General features: G+C 43.1%; 1 protein-coding gene across 3 annotated transcripts in view; it reads right to left on the bottom strand.

Annotated features, from left to right (window-relative positions):
- The window catches only part of BCL11B (BCL11 transcription factor B), a 96612-nt gene that overhangs the window by 52674 nt on the left and 24444 nt on the right, over nucleotides 1–19494 (bottom strand). For 2 of the 3 annotated variants that reach the window (XM_071557559.1, XM_071557557.1), the window contains exon 3: nucleotides 1069–1284. The exons of the other annotated variant lie outside the window; for it this stretch is intronic. In XM_071557559.1, the coding sequence (XP_071413660.1) occupies nucleotides 1069–1284 (216 nt within the window). The remainder of the gene's footprint in view (nucleotides 1–1068; nucleotides 1285–19494) is intronic. 3 annotated transcript variants of the gene reach the window in all.

The raw sequence follows: 19494 nt of genomic DNA, 5'->3' as shown, positions 1-19494 counted from the left end.
AGGTGGTATCACTACTTGCAGAAGGAATAAACTGAGCACAGCAAAGTTTTGCCAGCTTCAGGAGGAAAATGAGGAGCTGTTTCCCAAGGGCTTTACTCCTGGCAGTCACTGCTATCTCTCTAAATCCTCTGGTCCTCACATTTATCCAGAATCATTTGGAGAACTCCCTATTAAAACTACACGAATGTTATCATGAATGAGAGCTCTGGGGTTTGGCCCACCACAGTGAGACTCCATAAACATTTGTGGATTTTGCCACATCTGTATTTTCTTTAAAGCTCCCCCTGGTTTTCACCTCTCCAGCCCACAGTTCACCATAGATCCAGTCTTGCAACTGAGCCATGCTCAGAAACACCCACTGATTTCAAAGAGATCACTAGGTCTGAAATGGTGGGGTCTGGCGACAATATGCCCATGTCCTCTTTGGCTAGCTTGGTGTGCCTTCATTTTCATCACTTTCCCCTCCTTGTGGTGACAAAAGTCAGGCATCCAAAACGAATAAAGAAAAAGAAGAGCTGATGGGGTAGAGACCAGGAATGGACAGTGAGTTACCAAGGAGCATTTTCTCAAAGCAAGGGAAAAAACAGCATGGAGCACATACACCCTGTGTGCACATGGATGCAGAGGAGACCTTTTAATATGAATGACTGAGGAGAGAGGCCAGAAAAAAAGAAGGGAAACAAAAATAGCTCAGATGTTAAATGTTATCCAATTAGGCTTAAAATAAACATCCCAGAGAGATGAAATCTTGATACTGTGGTATCACATTCTGTGAGGAGTCTCAGACATTTGTTCACAACATGGCACAAATAGCCCAGCAGTGGCTGTGGGTAATAGCTGAGGGTGGGCAGGCAGGAAGGGAGAGATGGGGAAATGGAGGGAATCACATGCCCTTTTCCACTTCCCATCCTCTTCCAGGGTAGAGAGGGAAGGGGGAAAGGGATTTAAGGCATTTTCTCTGCCTTTCCCACGCGACCCAGCAAAGGCAGCTCTCCCAAAACAAAGACGACATCACTCAGCAGCACTACTGACCTTCAGATAGCAACAAAAAAAAAGTATTTCTATTACCTGACAACTGACAATGACATCCAAATGTGCCTGACGTCTCAGTCTGAATCTCAGTCTGAGTCCCGCCAACTGAGACTGCACGTGCACCACAGCAGGGCAGGCTAAGGCAGGGCGGGAGGGAGGCCAATGCGCGGAGAGGTGACGTGATCACAGATGTGTGAGGGTGGGAGGAGGCAGCTATGGGAGCCCCCGGCAGGTTTGCAGGCCTGGACGGCCCTGGAGAAAAAACAATAGAAAAAACTGTCAGTCGGGTCTAAGTGTGAAGGGTCAGAGGAGGCATCATCAGGGGAAACAAGCGATGTAGGGTCTGGCTGCCTAACACATGACACGCTTGGTCTGAACCTCTCTCTGTGTCCGGTTGAGGCTGCCGGGTTCACACTGGACAGGTGAAGAATAAGAAGAGACCTGGGGGACCCACGAACTCAGGTTTGGGGCCTGTGGTGGGTATGGAGTGGGGTGAAGGTGGGGGATGGTCAGCCCTGGCACAGAGCAGAGTCAGAGGCAGTGGACGTCACCACCGGCACTTGCTCAGGGTCGAAGTCAAAAGGGGGATTATTGCTTGATGGCTGTGTTAATGCACTGAGCCGACACAAAACTGGGCAGGCTTTCTGCCGAGCCACTGCTGAAGTGAGCTCCACACACCAGCCCGGACAACGCGTGGTGACTTAGAGCTCAAATGGCCGCAGTGAGGTGCCAGGAACTGAGCTCCCAGAAGGAAGCCTTGGTGGCCACATGCTGCCTTCCTGCTAGAGCTGCGGCCAGTTGTGCATTTTGCCTGCTCCGACTATGCAGGCCGCTTCCCTACTAAGCCTGCAAGGAAAGGAACAGCCTTTTTCCTTGCAACTAAAAGATGATATTGTAACCTTCAACCATATCATTTATTTTTAACCCCTCTAGGAACAACCTGCCAGTCAAAAGCTGTATTTAAGAGTTTTCTCCTCCTCCACTGGAAGTGCTTGCTCCTCCTGGCACTAGTCCAGACTGAACTCTGTGGCTTTGAAAAACTAAAGTACAAGTCTTTAATATTGACATACTCCTGCACAAATACAGACACACAGACATACACGCCCACAAGTCATGTTTTTGGGTGGCACAAATTAGTTTAAAGGGAAACTGAGTAAATGGCACCACTTTCCATCCACTGGGAATCCCAATCCTGCCATTTGAAACTATGCCTGCCACTTAGTTATTAACTAAAGGGTAGCTACTAATCAAGAGCAGTTTCTCAATGAAGATATGTGGTGAAGTAGTCACCATTAAAAAGTTGGCATTTGCCAATAGTTACCACACAGTGGTAGATCAGAAACCACAGTTTCCCCCTGTATTTCTATGAGGAAATACGTGTGCTAATTGTCAAGTACCTTCTGGCAAACGCTCTCTTTCTAAATGGTGACATCTTTGGCTGTATATGAGTGTGTGCCTTGCAGATGCATGCAAACAACGTGGCAGCAAGGAGAAATATTTATCTGTGTTCCCTCCAGCTCTAGAAAAACATTTTCTAAAGGAACTTGCAATGAGGAAGCAAGAAAAAATATTTATCCATGCTCCTTCTGACCCTAAACTTGCAACATTTTTCAAGGGAGCCTCTCCACTTTGAGAGTCCCTATTCAGAAACCAGGCCTGCATGTTGATCTGACAGCTACACATGTGAGGCAAACAGGGATACTTCATCCTTGGCACAACATCCAGTGCTCCAATCTGCAAGGACTGCATTTGATTTTGGCGTTTATCTTAAATGGCTGAGAGACCACCAGTGCAAAACATTTGTGTGAAGCTTTTGCCAAAACCACAAGTGAAGAGTTTAAATTCCCTGTGTAAATACTTGAGCTTCAAGCATCAAGGACAAAATTTGTGCTCTTTTGTGAGGACTGGTTTTAAATAGAACCCATCTCTGTGGCTTGTGGGACAAGGAAGGACTTTTTTTTTTTATTTGGGGGGCTCTGTTTTTTGACTTCTGTAACTTTTTCATCTCTCTGGAATTACTACACAAACAGGTTATGATAACTGCTATCCAGATTGTACCTGTCAGACATGGATTTCAATTGTGTATATGAACAAGTCTACTGCCACTGTAACAGATGTGAATAACAACTTTGCTTTTTTCATGGAACAACCTAGAAGTAACACCTCCCAAAGACCGAACAATTGTACCTTGTATTTTTAATACAATAAAAATAGCTAGGCTGTGTTGAGCTGCCTGGGCATTTATCCTTGCTAGCAAAGTCATGAGCTTGAAATGGGGATTTAAAGTAGAACCACAGGGGAACTACATCTCAGGATACATGAGGTGTGTCTGTGGCCCCATCATGACTAAGGGCACAGGTTCTACTATCAGGTAGCCCTGTATACATCATGATGCAATGTTATAGGTTTTGAAGGAGATCATCACACAGAGAACTATATGAAGCCCACCAAGTGCACCAATAGCCTCATCTGCATGGGGCTTTAGTGTGGAGGTCCATGGGCCCTGGCACACACCACCACCCTGAGAGTGACAGCCTCCTTTCTAGTCTTGGTGTGTCCCACATCGGCAATGAATTTGATGCAATCTGCACAGCCCTGAGGTGTATGAGAAGATGCAAAAAGTTCACACCAAGTGGATACAGATAGGCCCTCCCTGCTCTTACCCAATAATCTCCTCTCAAATAGGAGGTTTCTCACCATACAGTCAAAGGGATAGTGTAAGAGCCTCCCACTAGAGGTACTGGGGGCAAGACACCCATCTGTTTAAACAAGGTACCTAACCAATTTACCAAAAGGACTGTATGAGCCAAATGCCAGTGAATGGATGGAACTGAACCTGTCACTCAGAAGGTCTTTTTTTTGTCCTCGGCCTGGAGAAGTGAGGCTCTGGGGAAACCTTACAGCAGCATTCCAGTACCTGAATGGAGCTGACAATAGTGCGAGTAAGGGACTTTTTAGAAGGACATGTAATGATAGGACAAAGAGAAACGGCTTTAAAATGACAGAGGGTAGGTTTAGATTAGATCTTGAAAAGAAATTCTTTACTGTGAACATGGTAAAAGGCTGGAATAGGTTACCTAGAGAAGCTGTGTTTCCCCCATCCCTAGAAGTCTTCAAGGCCAGGTTGGATGGGACTTTGACTAACCGGTCTAGAGGAAGATGTCCCTGGCTATGGCAGGGAGGTTGAACCAGATGATCTTCAAGGTCCATTCCAACTCAAATCATTCTATGATTCTATGCTTTGATGTTTATATGAGGAAATAAAACAATTGCTAACCCAGTGTCAGAAAAGAAAGAATGGGTAAGGGAGAAGAAGAGAGGACTAAGAGAGACTCTGGCAGATGATCAGGAATTGCCACCACCACTCCCAAGTCCAGCACTAAGAGACAAAAATTATGGGGCTGCCAGACCAGGAGACTTGAGTCTGCCCCTACAAACCAAGTCAGATTAGGTGATTCCTCCTCCTCTTTGCTCCCACTTTAGAGTTTGCCTCTTCATCACAAATCAGGACAGTCCTACAGAATCAGATGAAGTGGCAAATCATGAAGATGGAAATCATATCCAGTGGCCTTAGGGAACAGCAGGGAGAGAAGGAGTGCTCCACCATTAGGTACACAATACTTCAGGTGCAACCTATAGAAAGAATAACAGTTTTGCTCAGAAATGCTCAGCTTGTGTTTGCTAGGAACATATTCCTGTTTTATCTCTCCAGCTCCTCTCTGTGGAATCCTGCGAGGGATTTTTGCCCATAAAGGGTCTATTTAAAGCTGAAAATGAAGACAGGAGCTCTAACATTCTTCAACTTACCAATTACAGATGACTGGCAAACATGAAATGAACAAACAGATAAAAAGACAGATACAGGTAGATAGATAGTATCCTAAGGTGGTGCTGAGAGTTTTCTGCTCAGCCAACACTGCCATAGGTGAGTGAGAGTAGCTGATCTTTGGAATTCTACATCCAATCGACCACATCACATTGCACAGGAGTTTCAAAAAGAAAACACCTGCAAGCCCCTGACTGCCACAAAGGGCGCAGCCACAATCAGCATGAAGCAAAAGCAAACCACAAGAACTGCAGTGCAATCTTAGAGGCAAATATCCCATCTGGATGGGGAGAGTAGGCACACACATACAGCACTGTGTCACTCAGACATCTATGACACGATGTGTGACACTTGATTTTCCTCTTGGGTCAGCACTGGGAAACCACTCACCTGCACTGCAGATCTCAATTATATATTCTGCGTTCATTCTGCACGGATGCAAAGGGAAGTTTTGCACATAGTATAAGTGTGAAACAAGCACAGGGACTGTCACTGTGTAAATAAAACATCTGCATTGCTGACAGTAAAGCAAGGTTTTGTTCTCAAGCCTTAAACAGGCTCATAATATCCTCAGAACCTGTATATGGCAGTAGCTCACAGGTGATGTTAACTCTCATGCACTGTTAAATTTTTTTTGCTCTCTGCTATTTTTAAACTTCCAAAGAAGAAAATAAGGTAAATTGGACATGACCCCAGATGATGGAAATGAGCATTATGAGCCTAGATGAGCCTGACAAAGGACACAATCAAGGCATAGATTGCATCCTTTTGTTGTCCCTCTCCCTGAGCCTAGGCATGACTAGCTATATGATATATGTAAAACACCACACTCCTCAGGCACATATGCAGAAAAGTCCCTAAGCAAAGCACGAAGAGGAAGCCAAAGCAGAATCCAAAATGTCCCTCCTCAGCATGGCTCAGACCAGGGGAACCAATCTTAAATTTTAAGAGATCTGCCTTTATGCCTCATGTCACATATAATTGCAGCCACATGTAGCTGTGTCCCAGGGGTGTTGTGTGTTTGGCTGGGTGGGTGTCTGGGTGAGTATCTATGTACAGGCAGACAGGCAGGTGCACAGGCAGACATACACATGTGAGTCACTTAATGGGGCATGAACCAAGTTTTCCTGTGTGTCTCTCTGTGCCTGTCTGGTGACAGAAAATCCAATCAATAGCTGGTTAGAGAATAAAGCTCAGCTCCATTATTAAAAAACTCTCTTTCAATAAAAAGAAAAACATCTGTTCAAACAGTGTACAGCTACAAATTTGGAGTGCAGGCTGAAGCCTCATTCCTGCCCTGTGCCCATCATGTTCAGGAAGAATATTGCAGATGTTTTGAGATGGGTTTCACATGCACCATTGCAGCAGCTTTGAGCAGACATATCCAAAAATGAAAGATGAATGTATTCACTAATCTTTCCAACAGATTTTTTTTCCAAGCTTTTCCTAAAACAAGTTGTCTCATCTGTATCACACCCTCTCATATGGACTGTTCCCAACCTGATAGTATTACCTTTCTGCCATATCTCTTTATACAGATACCAACAGGGTTGAAGAAACAAATACACACAAGCACACACGTGTACGCACAGAGAGCATACAGAGAGACACATGCACTGACGTTTCCAACAGCAACTAGAACAGCAATAAATGCACACCCTGCAAGGGGCAGATACACACAGAGCCCCCAGAAAGGCAGAACAATTCCATGGTATGGGCAGACACACTACTATACCTCCTCATACGCCGAGTCCGGCACTCAGCCAGACACACCTGCACACACACAGTGGTTCTGGAGCAATTTCCCTGCACCAGCTATGATGTTAAGGCTAAAACTTTGCCCGAGACAGAAATGGAAAAGTTGCATTGGGAAGAGAAAAAGGAGGGCAGGGCAGGGATTACATGTTATATTTTGCTCAGGGATTTTTTTAATTTTGGGAGACAAGGATTCCCTTTGAATTGATACATTTCTTTCCCCCAAGAATTTTGAATGATAATGTACAAATGAGTCATAGATCAAGAACAGCGACATGGTGAACAAGGAGGAAAAAGAGTGTGAGTGAGGGGCACTGGCACAGAAATTTGACAGTACCCCAGCTCCCTCCCTTCCTCCCCCCATGCCAAGACATTAATTCTCACAAGTCGGAGAAAATTACTATGCATGAATGCAAAAAGCATGATCAGGAGTAATTAACATGGCTTCATATGCAAATTTTATTAATGCAGAAGTACAAAGTCATTATGCAAATGAAACTTACGTCAACTCTCTTGACAAATATTCATCTCTAAAGCTCAAGTTTCTCCCTTCTATTTTTTTTTAAATTTTTGGTGTAAAATCAAGGGGGAAAAAGTGATGAGGACTGTATGACAAGTTTGCAAAGTTGTTTTTCAACCAGAGAAATTTATTCTTGAATTGTTAATTTTTTTTTGGTTGTTGTTGTTGGCAGGTATACGACAGCTCATGGAGGAGAGCGGGAGGATGGGGGACGCGGGCTACCAGCAGCAGGCAGCCAATCAAAACGCCAGCGGCTGTAATGAGCGCGATTGATGACTGTTTGGCTTTACTGCAGGGTAATGAACTAGAATCCAGTCTGAGGAGGAAAAAAATATGAATATTCATGAAGCTGTGCTCCTGCCTTTGATGATTAAAGAAATTTTTAATATTCAAATAAGCGCTTGCCAAGTGATTAACAAAGAACAAGCACGCAGGAATATGGAAATGGAGCTGTGGAAGATTTGGGAGTCACAGTCTGTGCAGAAAAGACAGCACAAAATTTCATAAACAAGATAGGCAGATAACCTAATTCAAATCTGAGCAAATAAAGGGGGAAAAAATCACCTTCTTTTTTATCAGTTTTGATATTGTATCAGTCGCTTTGTTTAAGAGTGCAAAGGAGAATGAAATCAACCACTGCAATAAGATAGGGGGAAAAATCCAAGCCCTGAGAAACCCAGCCCAGCAATTACAAAGCAAGAATCCGGGGTGAGAAAGCGATAGGGAAATGATGGCTAAGTCTACTGTCTGCTGTGGGCTATTGCTTTCCAAAAGCAGGAACCTGCCTGATGCTGAGAGCCTACTGGCTACTGAGAACGGCCAACTTGTTGTACACAACAGGCAGGAGTCGTAAGTACCCTGAAATAACCAAGACCAGTCCCTGCTGTTAAATCCCATTCCTTGGGGTAAGGGCAAACTGCAGGGCTTGACCGCTGTCAGGGAGAGGAGAGAGTGCAACAGAAAGAAGAAATATTATTGCCAGGGAAAAGAAAGCAAGGAAAAAGTGACAAGGAGGGTGCAAGGAGGTCTCAGCCGCCCTCCCCGGTAATCAGTTGGTAAAAAATGTGTTTTCCATGTCTGAGCCCCCGAAAGGTCCTCCACTCCCCACAGATTTCTGAATAAGGATACAAAAATCTAGTCACATTATAAAATGTCTGATAAGTTCAGGTTCTCACAGTTTAATAGCTTCACTAAGGATTCACACTGAAGCACACAGTAACAATATTAGCTGCTAAAATGACTTTGCAGTTAAAATACATCTAATTAGCAGACAGCGACTTTTTTTTTTTTCTTAAAAACAGTTAACTTCAGGGCTTCATTATACCGGAATGAAATGTGGTTGAGCTCTGTCTGTTACTCAAATGCCAGAGTAAGGATATCTTCAAACTTATAAGGCACTCACCTTTTTGTTATTAGATCCTGGGGTTTCACAGGCCTGTCTGCCTTTTCTGCAGACCTTTAAAAACTCTGATTAATTATTTCTTATTTAAAAATCTAAAGAAAGCATAGGCTAGGTACCATTTAATAATTGGCTGGTGTCTTCAGAATGTAAAATTTCAACTCTATTTAAAATGAAAATAATAACAGCATGAAGACAATGCTACAAAATGCAAAAAAAAATGGCTATGACCAGAACTTCCAGAGTTGCTGTGAGAACACGTTATGGAGCTAATGGGATTCTTCTCCCTATATCCGTTTCGTTTTTGGAGATACAAAAACACCCACTATCGATGTACCACAGAAAAGAAAAGGGGGGGGGGGGGGAGAGAGGGAAGGAGAAAGGAAAAGGCGGGGGGGGGGGGGGAGCGCACCATGTCGGGATATTGCTGGGAGACTTTCCTTTGAATAATGCCAAGACCTTTCGAAGATGCCTGTTGTCTCTAGGTGCGTGTGGGCGGGTGAAGTGTGATATTACATAACACACACGCGGCAGTGGCTGTGCACAGCCATACTGATTAAAACGCTTGACTGTGAAACTCAGATCTCCATTTCCTGGGCTGTTCACAGCTCGTGTCAGACCCTTGAACATCTTAAATGTTATCCTTTGTCTGTGAGATTCTTTGGCTTTATTTTAATCAGTGCATTTTCTTTTTTAATGACAGAGAAGCAACTACCAGCTCCTACAGTTGGTTGCTTTGAAGCCCTTCTTAAATGGCAGTTGAGTTCTACCATATAAATGTAAATACTTAATATTTATGCCACATTTTCATTCTTTCTTTAAAGCACATTTACATATTTCTGGAGAATAACGATACTTCTTCAGGGCAGGTGAACACACATTCTGCATATGGAGTCAACAGGGAAAAGCATCAAGAGTCAATATTGTAAAAATCATCCCCTAAATTTAAATGGCTTGAATTGAGTGTGCAGCTGTGGTTGCCTGTCAGTAGTTAGATGCTGTAATAATAATAACAACAACAATAATAACAATAATATTTTCATTTCTTTAGTGCCTTGCATGCAAAGATCTGGAACTACTTTACAAAGATAAATAAACTGAGTTTGGCACACTCTGGTTAATAAATACACTAATATATCTAAAGAGCATGCAGTTCCTCTCAACTGTGTAAAAATCCACATTTTAGTCATCCACATATTTGTGCATGGCATTTTGGAGGCTTGGACTTCAAGGGCAGGCTGTGGAGAATTTTACTTACCTAAGAAACAACATGAATTCACAGAAGTTGCCCGCACTATACCTGCAAGATTGCTTTTGCAGTCCAAAACTCCACCTTTAGAAAATCGGGTGTGGGTTGTCACTGGCTCCACTTGGGGCCAGGGTGGGTGGTGCACAGGAGAATCCAGGTGCCTCATGGCAGCATTGGCAGCATCCCTATGTGCCACTTCACGGGGGCTTCTGCAGGACCACTCATCCCTCCTTCCCACCTGATGCTCATCTAAATCTGCTCCTGCCCCCTTGTCTGTACTATTGACATGAATGTAAGGGTACCCCTGAAACATCTGGGCTGACCCCAATTAAACACATGAGAAAAAGGATTTTCACTTACCCCAAGGCTGCATTCATCACTTCCCCCCGCTGTGCCCTCTGCCCACACCACTGACTCAAGGCTTTGTCCCAGGGGGACCATATCCCTTTGCTATGAGGGTAACTGGGAGCAAGAGCAGGGAAAAACAGGGCAAGATTTGGCCTAACAACATCGTAAGGGATATGTAAATACGGTGTATCAACAGATGTGATAAAAACACAAGAAACCAGGGACTTATCTCAGAACGGTGGTCTTGCAGACATGGCTTTGGGCTGTGAAGAGGGCTCGGGTGCACACCACAGGGCATGAGCCACTCCATCTATGGCACATCCTCTCCCAGAATCCAGCTTTCCCCTTCTTGCTGACTGCCTCTCTAGTCTGTTCAGTCCCAACACACTTCCAAGCAGAGCCCAGATTTCACCCTCTGAATGCAGACTGCCTAACACAATGGTGCCCTGATCTGAGCTGCAATGTCCAGAAGCTACTGCAATAAACTAACAAATAACAACAATTACACTGATTTGGGGAGGTTTTTTCAAAAGGCATAAAGGGTTGACAATAAACACTTCATCAGTTTTCCCAAGTTTATTCCCCAACTCTCATAATTAAGTCCTGGGGAATTTCAATGGTCGTAAAAGTCTTTGTGGGGTCTAAAAATTTTAGTTCTGATTATATCATGAATATTTCTATATACCAGCAAATATTCCTGATGGAACTGAAACATGTAACTACCCCAACAGACAATCATAGCAATTTAACAGGCCCTGAAAATAATAAAGGAACTCAGTGGATGGAAAGAGCTTTTTCCAAAGGGCAAAATAATAAATACAACCAGTTGTTAAAGAGAGAAATGTCACTACAAATAATCAGCAGGCTTGACCACAAGAGGATGGTCAAGAGGCCAGGGAAGAGCCACAGAGAAGCAGGAGTCATTAACATCAGTGGACTTCTCTGCCTTGGTTATTCAGAGCTGAGTCCTGCTAACACCATCAGATGCTGCACTGCTAACGTTTCATCAGGTTAAATATGGCCTCCAGAAAAGAGAACAGCAGGACTTCCTGCCTGGGTAAGTATCTCTAAACTCTAAAGTTTGCTTTCTACTAGTAGTTTTGAATTTTGTTCCTATCTCACACACACAAAAAAAAGTAACATTGGTAAAATTAGGCGAGATGAGGCTTTAGCAGCTCTTCAGCTGTTTGGTAGCAAAAACAATTCCTGGAACGGGAGGGAACTTGGGAAAAAAGAAGCAGATGAAGTCACTCTGCTCCTCTGTGCCTCAGTCTCCCCATCTGTGAAAATCGGCTAATGACATCCACCTGATTTAGTTAAATGTCCTGGAAACTAAAAAGGCTCTGTAACAGCAATATATTAAGCAGCAGCACTGTTAACTGCTTCACTGCTGGGAATGTGAAGGAAAACCACCAGGTGATGCTGATGTCCCTGCACAGCACAGATGGACAAATTTAATATATAGACACAATTAGCATTGGGAGAGAATCACAGCTTCTGTTTTTTTTGGCTAACCCCTTGCCAAAAGCAATGTAAGTGTAGGCACTTTTTAAGTGCTGAATTTCAATGTGAAAAATGGTCTACCTGCATAGTGTGAATACATACATCAGACTGAAAGTAATATAACGGAGTGGAGGCGAAGGGGGAGAGAGAGGGGGCGTTAATGTGCACATGTATAATTTTTAAGTTTTCCCTTGTGCATGGAGGAGCACGTTCACACTCAGCAGAGCAATTCACTAACACAAGCAAACTTGAAAAAGCAAAGCAGATAAGCTGCTGAGGAGGTGAGGAGCAACAGCAATTTTTAAAATGAGGGTTCCCTTTGAGTTTTGGAATCTCTCAGGGGAAAACCAATCCAGCTGTGTGTGTCTGAGTGGACTCAAGTCTGATAACTGAATCTGTCAAATTAAAGAGAAGAGCAATCAACTGGAGATGGTAAAGCAATCCACAAAATGAGGATCTTAAGCTTCAGTCTTCAATTCACTGGACACCAGCACAACTGAGTAAATAACACTCTGAATGGAAAAGAGACTAGAAAATTAACTAGGTTTTAAATAATGAAAGAAAGCAGACAAACAAGCAACCAGGAATCTAGTTCAGACTATAATGTAAATTAACAAATGAAATCATGAACCAGCATTTCATTTGCAAAAGGATGCGTGCTGCATACCTGTGCTCAGTCCTCCTGCTAAATAGAACAATCAGGTTTTACCCAAAGACTTGGATCCATGCAGAATTTGGCCAGTCACAAATGTTAATTAGACAGGATAACTGAGTCCTGCACCATGAGAAGTAAAACACAAGTACAGTATAAAAAGAACCCTTTACTCCTTTCAATCTGATAAAAAAATAAGACCAAAGACAACTACAAGAAACCCAGAAGCATTCTATGTACAGAAATTTTTTTCTGAGGTATATGTTTTCTGTACCAGATTTTCCCATAACTCCCAATTTACCCATTTATTTGAACAGAATAACATTTTTCTCCATAAGATAAAAGCATAAGGTACAAAAAGGCTTTTTATTATCAAGTCTGCTTGAGATGGAAGCTTTTAGATAGAAAAGTGTATTAAAAAAACCCCAAAGTGGTAACAAAACCGAGATACTGTACAAACAATGTGGGGCAAGAGAATTCCTTCAAACTTCCATGTTCAGGATGAGGAAGCAATATTAAATTCATACCTATCACCCCAGTAAAACAGAGGTGAGTAGACTTTTGTTTCATTTCTGATGAAAATGTCAATATACTCAAACAGCAGCTTATTGCTGTGTATCACAGTCCAACCAAATCTTTCTATAGCCTCTTGCATTATGAGCAAAATCTCTAAAATGTCACCAACTAAAGAACTAAACTAGCCTGTAATTAGTTTCAACTAAGTCATCTTTTTAACCCTAATTTTCTAGATGTAGATGGTATTTCCAAGGTAAGCATTATGAACCTTCCTTAAGGACAAGTAGAATCAAATTGTAGAATCATAAGTAGCGATCTAGTAGCTTTTCCTCGAAGCAAACCCTTTATTTCCCTGTAATAAATTCAAATCCAGTCTCTTAATAGGTGATCAGAGAAAATATGCATGCACACCTAAACGGCTACAACAAACCTTATTTTTTAAATAACACTTCAATCACTAATACAATAAGGACTGATATAACGTTAGCACTGGTATCATTATTCCTTATGATTCAATATTCTAATGGTTGGCTGGGACAGAGGTTTATGTTCTGCAGAGGTTTATACCACTATTTAATGTAATTAAGCAAACTGGCAGCCAGTGCCTCTATGGAAATATCATTTCTATCATAAGGGTATTCCCACTAGAAATTGAGAGGGATCATAACATGCAAACTTTGATTCTGTTTATTTTTTCCCCTGTTCTGAAACTGATCTGGCATTTCTTGGACTTAGTACTAAGTGGAAGAAGGAATTAATTTGGCTTCTGTAGACATGTTATTATTGACAATACTAATAATCTATGACAAATGGGCCATCCACACTCCTCTCTTTCAGCAGGCATTGCAGCCTGCAACATCACTTTGCAAAACCCCAGAGCTGGACTCTTCTCCTGCCGGGAGCCCTTTGAGTGTACCAGCAATGGCGTTTTAAGTAAGCCATTAAAATGCTAATATTCAGCACAGGGCCAGATCCCTGTTACCACTGAAAGCAGAACTAAAGCTCCTCTGGAGACAGGATAAGGCCCTTCCAATGTGATCAAAGAGTAAATACATGCAAAGCTCTGATGGGAAAAAGGATCTTTTTTCTAATTTTAAAACTAAACAGGGAGAGTCCACTAGGCTCATAATCCATGTTACAGTCATATCTGGGATCACTGACATCTGGGATAACAGCAGTGAGGAAGATGGGTCCAGGCTAAAAAGTTGCCACCTGGGGTCAGAAAGAAGCACTTAATACACAGGATTGTGGTAAAATGGAGTTACCCTTTGGACTATACTCCTCTCCACTCGACACAGCTCTGCTGATGACAGCAGATGTGCCACTCTCTTTATATATATTTTAGATATATATATATATATACAGGCACTGTGCATGGCATTATCACATCTGCATTTACCCCACTTGCAAAGGAAGATCAGCCCCTCACTCAAGCAGGGGGTTTATGGAGCCACCCAAGAGCACAGAGTCAGGAACAGAATTCAGACCCCAAACCAGAGTTCACCCTCTGCCTGCAAAAGCTCACAAGCCAACTTGGTTAAATAAAGGCTCAGTTACCTCTCTCTCCCAGCTGTAAAACTCTCTGTAAAGACAAGAAGAAAAAAAGAATTTGAAACAAAACCCACTTCCATTTCTGGGATAGAATGTGACAAGGAAAGATAACGAGAAAGGAAAAATGTCTGGTTCCTATTATTGCTATCTTCAGTGCTTTCACCTCCACAAACAGCTTAAAGGAGGGCTTCTGGAACAGAAGTTCAACTTTCCTTAATCTGGGCTCTTAAACTGCCAGGATGTGGTTACATTTTCTCCTTCCCCAGATTCTAATATTTCTATTTTATATTCTAATGGGGAGTGGGGGCGAGGAAGAGTGGGAATCTCAGTGTCACTGTAAGAAAGAAGTCACTGGGTTTTGGAATCCAGCAGCTTCCTTGGCAGAGGGAACTGCTGGTTGGCATAATCCACTCATTTGACAAAGCTACTATTTCTGGGCACAGGCTCAAAAACAGGTAGGAAGCAAATGCTGAGAAATAAGGAAGTAAAAACAGCCAACAGATTTTTCACTACCAAGAACGCCAAGAGTAAACATGATTTATTTAGCTGTGTTTAACGTGCCTCTTCTGCACTAGACTGCAGAAATCTGCTTGCATTTAGATCAGGAGGAGGAGTAGGCAGGGGGGGAGGGGATGAAAAGGGAATCCATTACGGCACTCCGCTGGTACTTTTTGAATTGTTCAGTCACACAGTTTTATGGAGTACAAGTATTTTCTAACCCAAAATATATTCATGTGTCAGAAGAAAGCAGCACTTAATCTGCTGTTAATTAACAAGCTGCTGCTAACAAAAGATGAAGGACCTAATTCATACAAACAATATTTACGTGGGTGTTGCATGATTGTGTCACAGATCTTTTCTCTTTTTCTCCTCCCCTCTTTTTCCCTCTGCCTCCTCCTCTTCCTCAGCACCCAGTTGCAGGGATTCAACAGAGAGGAGTCCCAACTTCTCTGGGAACCAACACCCATAGCGGAGGTGAGGACACCCACCCTTGTCCCAACCCAGTCTAACTCAGACAGCATCTCACCTGAGGCACCCAGTTTCAGAATTCACATATCCTCACACAGGAAAGGGCTCTCTCTCACATGCTCACAAGTGAAATTTCCTTAGATCTTTATTCAGTTATGAGGGAGAAGCCATCTTCTGGCACTGCGCCCACAGTGGCAATCCTGCTGAGGCTCCAGGAAGTGGCAAGAAGCTTCCCATCCTCCATCCATCCTCACCAGCAGGTGCAGACTGTGAGAAAGGATGGGAGATATCACTGCCTTCCCCAGTGCCTTGTCTGTGATTTCACTTTTGTTTAATCCAACCTTTTTGCCAATCAGTTTGGAGATGAGGAGAACATATTAACAGCACAGATACTCAAAGAGATTAGGGCTTGCATACACAAAAGAGTAGGGCTGTGAGCAGTGAACCAGAGGGCAGCTCTCCTGGCCACAGTCCCACTGCCCCCACCTGCTCCCCACTGGCATTTTGGAAAGTACCACTTGTGGCCTCATCTAGAGAAGTGCTGAGCATGGCAGACAGACCCAAGTCCCCACTGGATGCAGCCGGGCACTTCAGAAAATAAATTCATTCACACGTTTTCCGCCTCATCTGAGAAATGAGACTGCATATCGCCTGTGGGCGTCTTAAAGCTGGTGTTGTCAAAGAGATAGGACAGTTAAAACCAATAGCAACTAGCATTAAAAATTCCTGGACTTGCTCCACTCCTGGGAACAAAGGTGGAGCTGCAGGATGGGAGACAGGGCTGATCAACTCCTGCTCTTCACCCATCAAACCACACCAACTTGTCCTACAGAAAGGTTACAGGGGACAGGGTTTAGGCTCTGCTCTTCATTGCCATCACACAGCCATGGCTGGGCAAAGAGTAGGGACAGGAGGGTGAGAAACAGAAGTATTCAAACATGCCTAGAAGTGCCAGGGTTCTCCCATAATGGCATGCTGGGGTGGTATTTCTGCTAGCACAGTTCTCTGCACACCCCAGTTACTGTCTCACCCTGAAGGCCACAGCTTCCTCAGTGAGACACAAACTCCGCTGAAGCATACACACATCTGCCCTTCCAGGTCTTCTCTCTGTACCCTTACCCTGTTCCACAAATCATGGATTTTTCACTGCAAAAGGCACAACCACCCTCTCAGCACATCCCCCAGGTACCCTGGCCAGCATCCAGCCCCACCACTGGCTCCCTCACATAGGACCAGCTCTGGCCTCTGCCCTGCTCAGAGGCTTCTGAGAGGGATCAGCCCTGAATGCAGTCTAGCATTGACTCTTCCCCACATTATCCTCTCTTTGTGTGTGTCCTGGGTCACCTTTGCCACTTCTAGACCAGCATTTAACAAAGTCCTGGCCTGGGCATTTCAAAGGTCTGTTTATTAAATAAGAGTGATATTTGAAACACTGACATTTACCATTTGAAAAGCAAAGCAAACACATTTAAACAAGAGTCTTAAAAGAGCTGATGAAAGAGATACAGACCCATCTGCATTCTCCACTCCCTATCACTCAAACCTTTCCAGAAATCAGCGAAGTCTCCCAACAGTGAAAACAATAAGAGTTCCCAAGCTTCCTGCAGAGGGAGTGAAGACAACCAGTGAATTGCCCCACCCAGGTATCATCCTGAAAAAACCCTAGCCTAAGCAGCCTCAAGACCTCAGCCCACAGACTTCAAACAACCCATCTCAACAGTCCATCCAAAACATGCAGGTGCCTCTGCTAGAAGTCTCTGACAGACATCACTTCATCCATAACCTCGCCCTGAGGAATTATTTCTAATGAATATTAATTGTCAGATACAGAGCATTGAGGATGTTTTTCCTCACCCTCAGAGCTGACATGGTAAGGGTGAGGCCAGTCCAAGACAATGCACTATCAAAAGTCCCCTGAAGGGGTGGGTACTTCTGGTGGCCAGTAAAAATGTCTTTTGCTCCTGTGTCGTAATACTGCTAACAGAAAACCACCTTGTGCATTCCTTTGGAGAAACAACTCTAATCAGGTATCCTCAATCAGCTTCAAAATCAAAGTGCATCATCTTAAATTATGAACTTTGTACAATGAGGCTAGCATCTTCCGGGGAAGTCTGAGGGAGCTGGCGTGGGGGCTCAGGGGTGTTTTTAGGTGGGGTTGGGGCTTACTGGTTTAACTTTTTTCTTGCAAAAAGGCCCTGTACCTTAAACATTAATCAAACACTCTATTCTGCCTTTTAGTCTTGAACAATTATGAGTACAGTTTTGTGATCTTTATCCATATTTACTGATACTCAAAGGCAGATTCTATCTTGTTAGATTGTTATAAATGGGACCCCAGGGAATCAACACACAGGCAGAGGCAGATGTGAGAGAGCCTCCTCAGAGCTCGGGTGTGCTTCAGTTTTCTACTGCTGAAATTGCAAATGTTTTGGAGTTAAAAAAAAAACAAACCACCTTTAGATTCTTCTGCCAGATCATTACAAAGAGCTGTCTGTAGATTCCAAAATAAAAATGCCATTTTGCTGAACTTAATATTTTTTAAAGTTAACTGTTAAATTTCAAAGTGTGGTTTACATGTGCTGCCACTTGTATGCGCAAAAGTTTCAGAGGCAGACACAGAAAAGGTTTCTGACTATAAACCGTTAAAGAAAGAAAGCCTCAAATTCTATCTCGTTCTCTGTTACTTAAACGTATTGTTTCTTCTCAAGACCTGTTTCATAATACCATAAAATAGAGGCATACTTCCGACTAGATTTGAGAAGCTGTCACATTAAAAAGAAAACTTTTAATCTGCTAGAGACAAACAGCACACATTTTTATTTCACAAGAAACAGCTCTCGAGAAATGTTTAAACAAGAATTTAAGAGCTGTGTAGAAAAGCCACACACAGGAGTCTCAGACAGCTACTGGGTTTAAGCTTCTTTTGCTTGTTTTTTTTCTGTTTTTGTTTTTTTTTTTAATTCTTTGAATAACCTACTCAAAAGCAGACTTCTAGGAACTGAGTATCCAAGATGCATGGTAAAGTGAACCACTAGGCTTGCTTTTATTTCTAGTTAATAGAAATGTTTTAACAGAAACACAGGCCTGAATTTTTAGCAACTCATCCCCATCATTTTATTTTCTTGAGAGTCACAATCAAATACTTTTAAGAAGTTAATTTTGTCACAATTAGTAACACATTAGTCCTCCAATATTTTTAATAGCAACCCAGGTTTTTCCCCAAGGCACTTATAAATGGCAGGCTCAGCTATATTCTCCCTTTTTTAAAACTCCCATGCACTTTCTTCTTTAAAAACTCCCACATGCATTTCACTTGGTCTGAAAATACCAGCACAGATCTTAATCCTGCCAACGCTTACAGACATGCTTAACTTTCTGCACATCAGTAATCCCGCTGACTGCAGAGGACCATTGGCGTACCTACAGCTCGGCGCAGGCTAAGGATGAAATCCAGCCTGCATTGAAGTCAATGGTAAAACCCCCACTGACGTCAATACGGTTGTGCTTTGACATCCAATTTGTTGCAGGATTGGGACCATTCTCATTTCAAGGTACTTTCCAAAACTCTTTTTTGTTTTGGTTTGGTTTTCTCTCTCTCTTTTTCTCTTCCTGCTGTTTCTTCCCTCACCTCCCACACTCACTCTTGTGGGGCCCCATTTTGAGACCACTTGAAAACTGCCTTTCAAATCCCTCCCGAGGAAAACCCCCTTGTTGAGACAGGAAACATCCTTTGCAGGTAAAACTGAAAGAAACTATTTTGCTCCACTGTATGCATTTGAGTAAACTAATTAAAACCTGGGAGCTTGGGTTCCATCTGATGCCAAGAAGCAATCGTTAATATGAGCTGAAGCGAAATGGGAAGCTCCAGACGTTTAAAATTAGATGTAGGGGAGGGGAGAAGGGGGAAGACAAACGGAAAAAGAAAGTTAAAAAGGAAAAAAAAAAGTGGAGGGAAAGGATGTTTTGTCATTTTTACTGTAAAGTCAACTCAGTGCAACTTGAACTCCATGGGGTTAAAATGAATTTAGGGGGGAATGCTGTACAATGAGGGGGAGAAAGCACTGCTGAAAAGCAGGGAGGGAGAAGCAGCGGCAACCGCCTCGGAACCCCGTTGGCGCTGTGAAGAGCGGGCAGAAGTGAGCAAACCAGCTGAACCGCTTGCAGAATTAATCAG

The sequence above is a fragment of the Pithys albifrons genome, chromosome 6 (assembly GCF_047495875.1).
Source record: "Pithys albifrons albifrons isolate INPA30051 chromosome 6, PitAlb_v1, whole genome shotgun sequence".
In the NCBI taxonomy this organism is placed as follows: Eukaryota; Metazoa; Chordata; class Aves; order Passeriformes; family Thamnophilidae; genus Pithys; species Pithys albifrons.
Note: the sequence above shows the minus strand (reverse complement) of the source record. Positions and strands in the feature narration are given on the sequence as shown.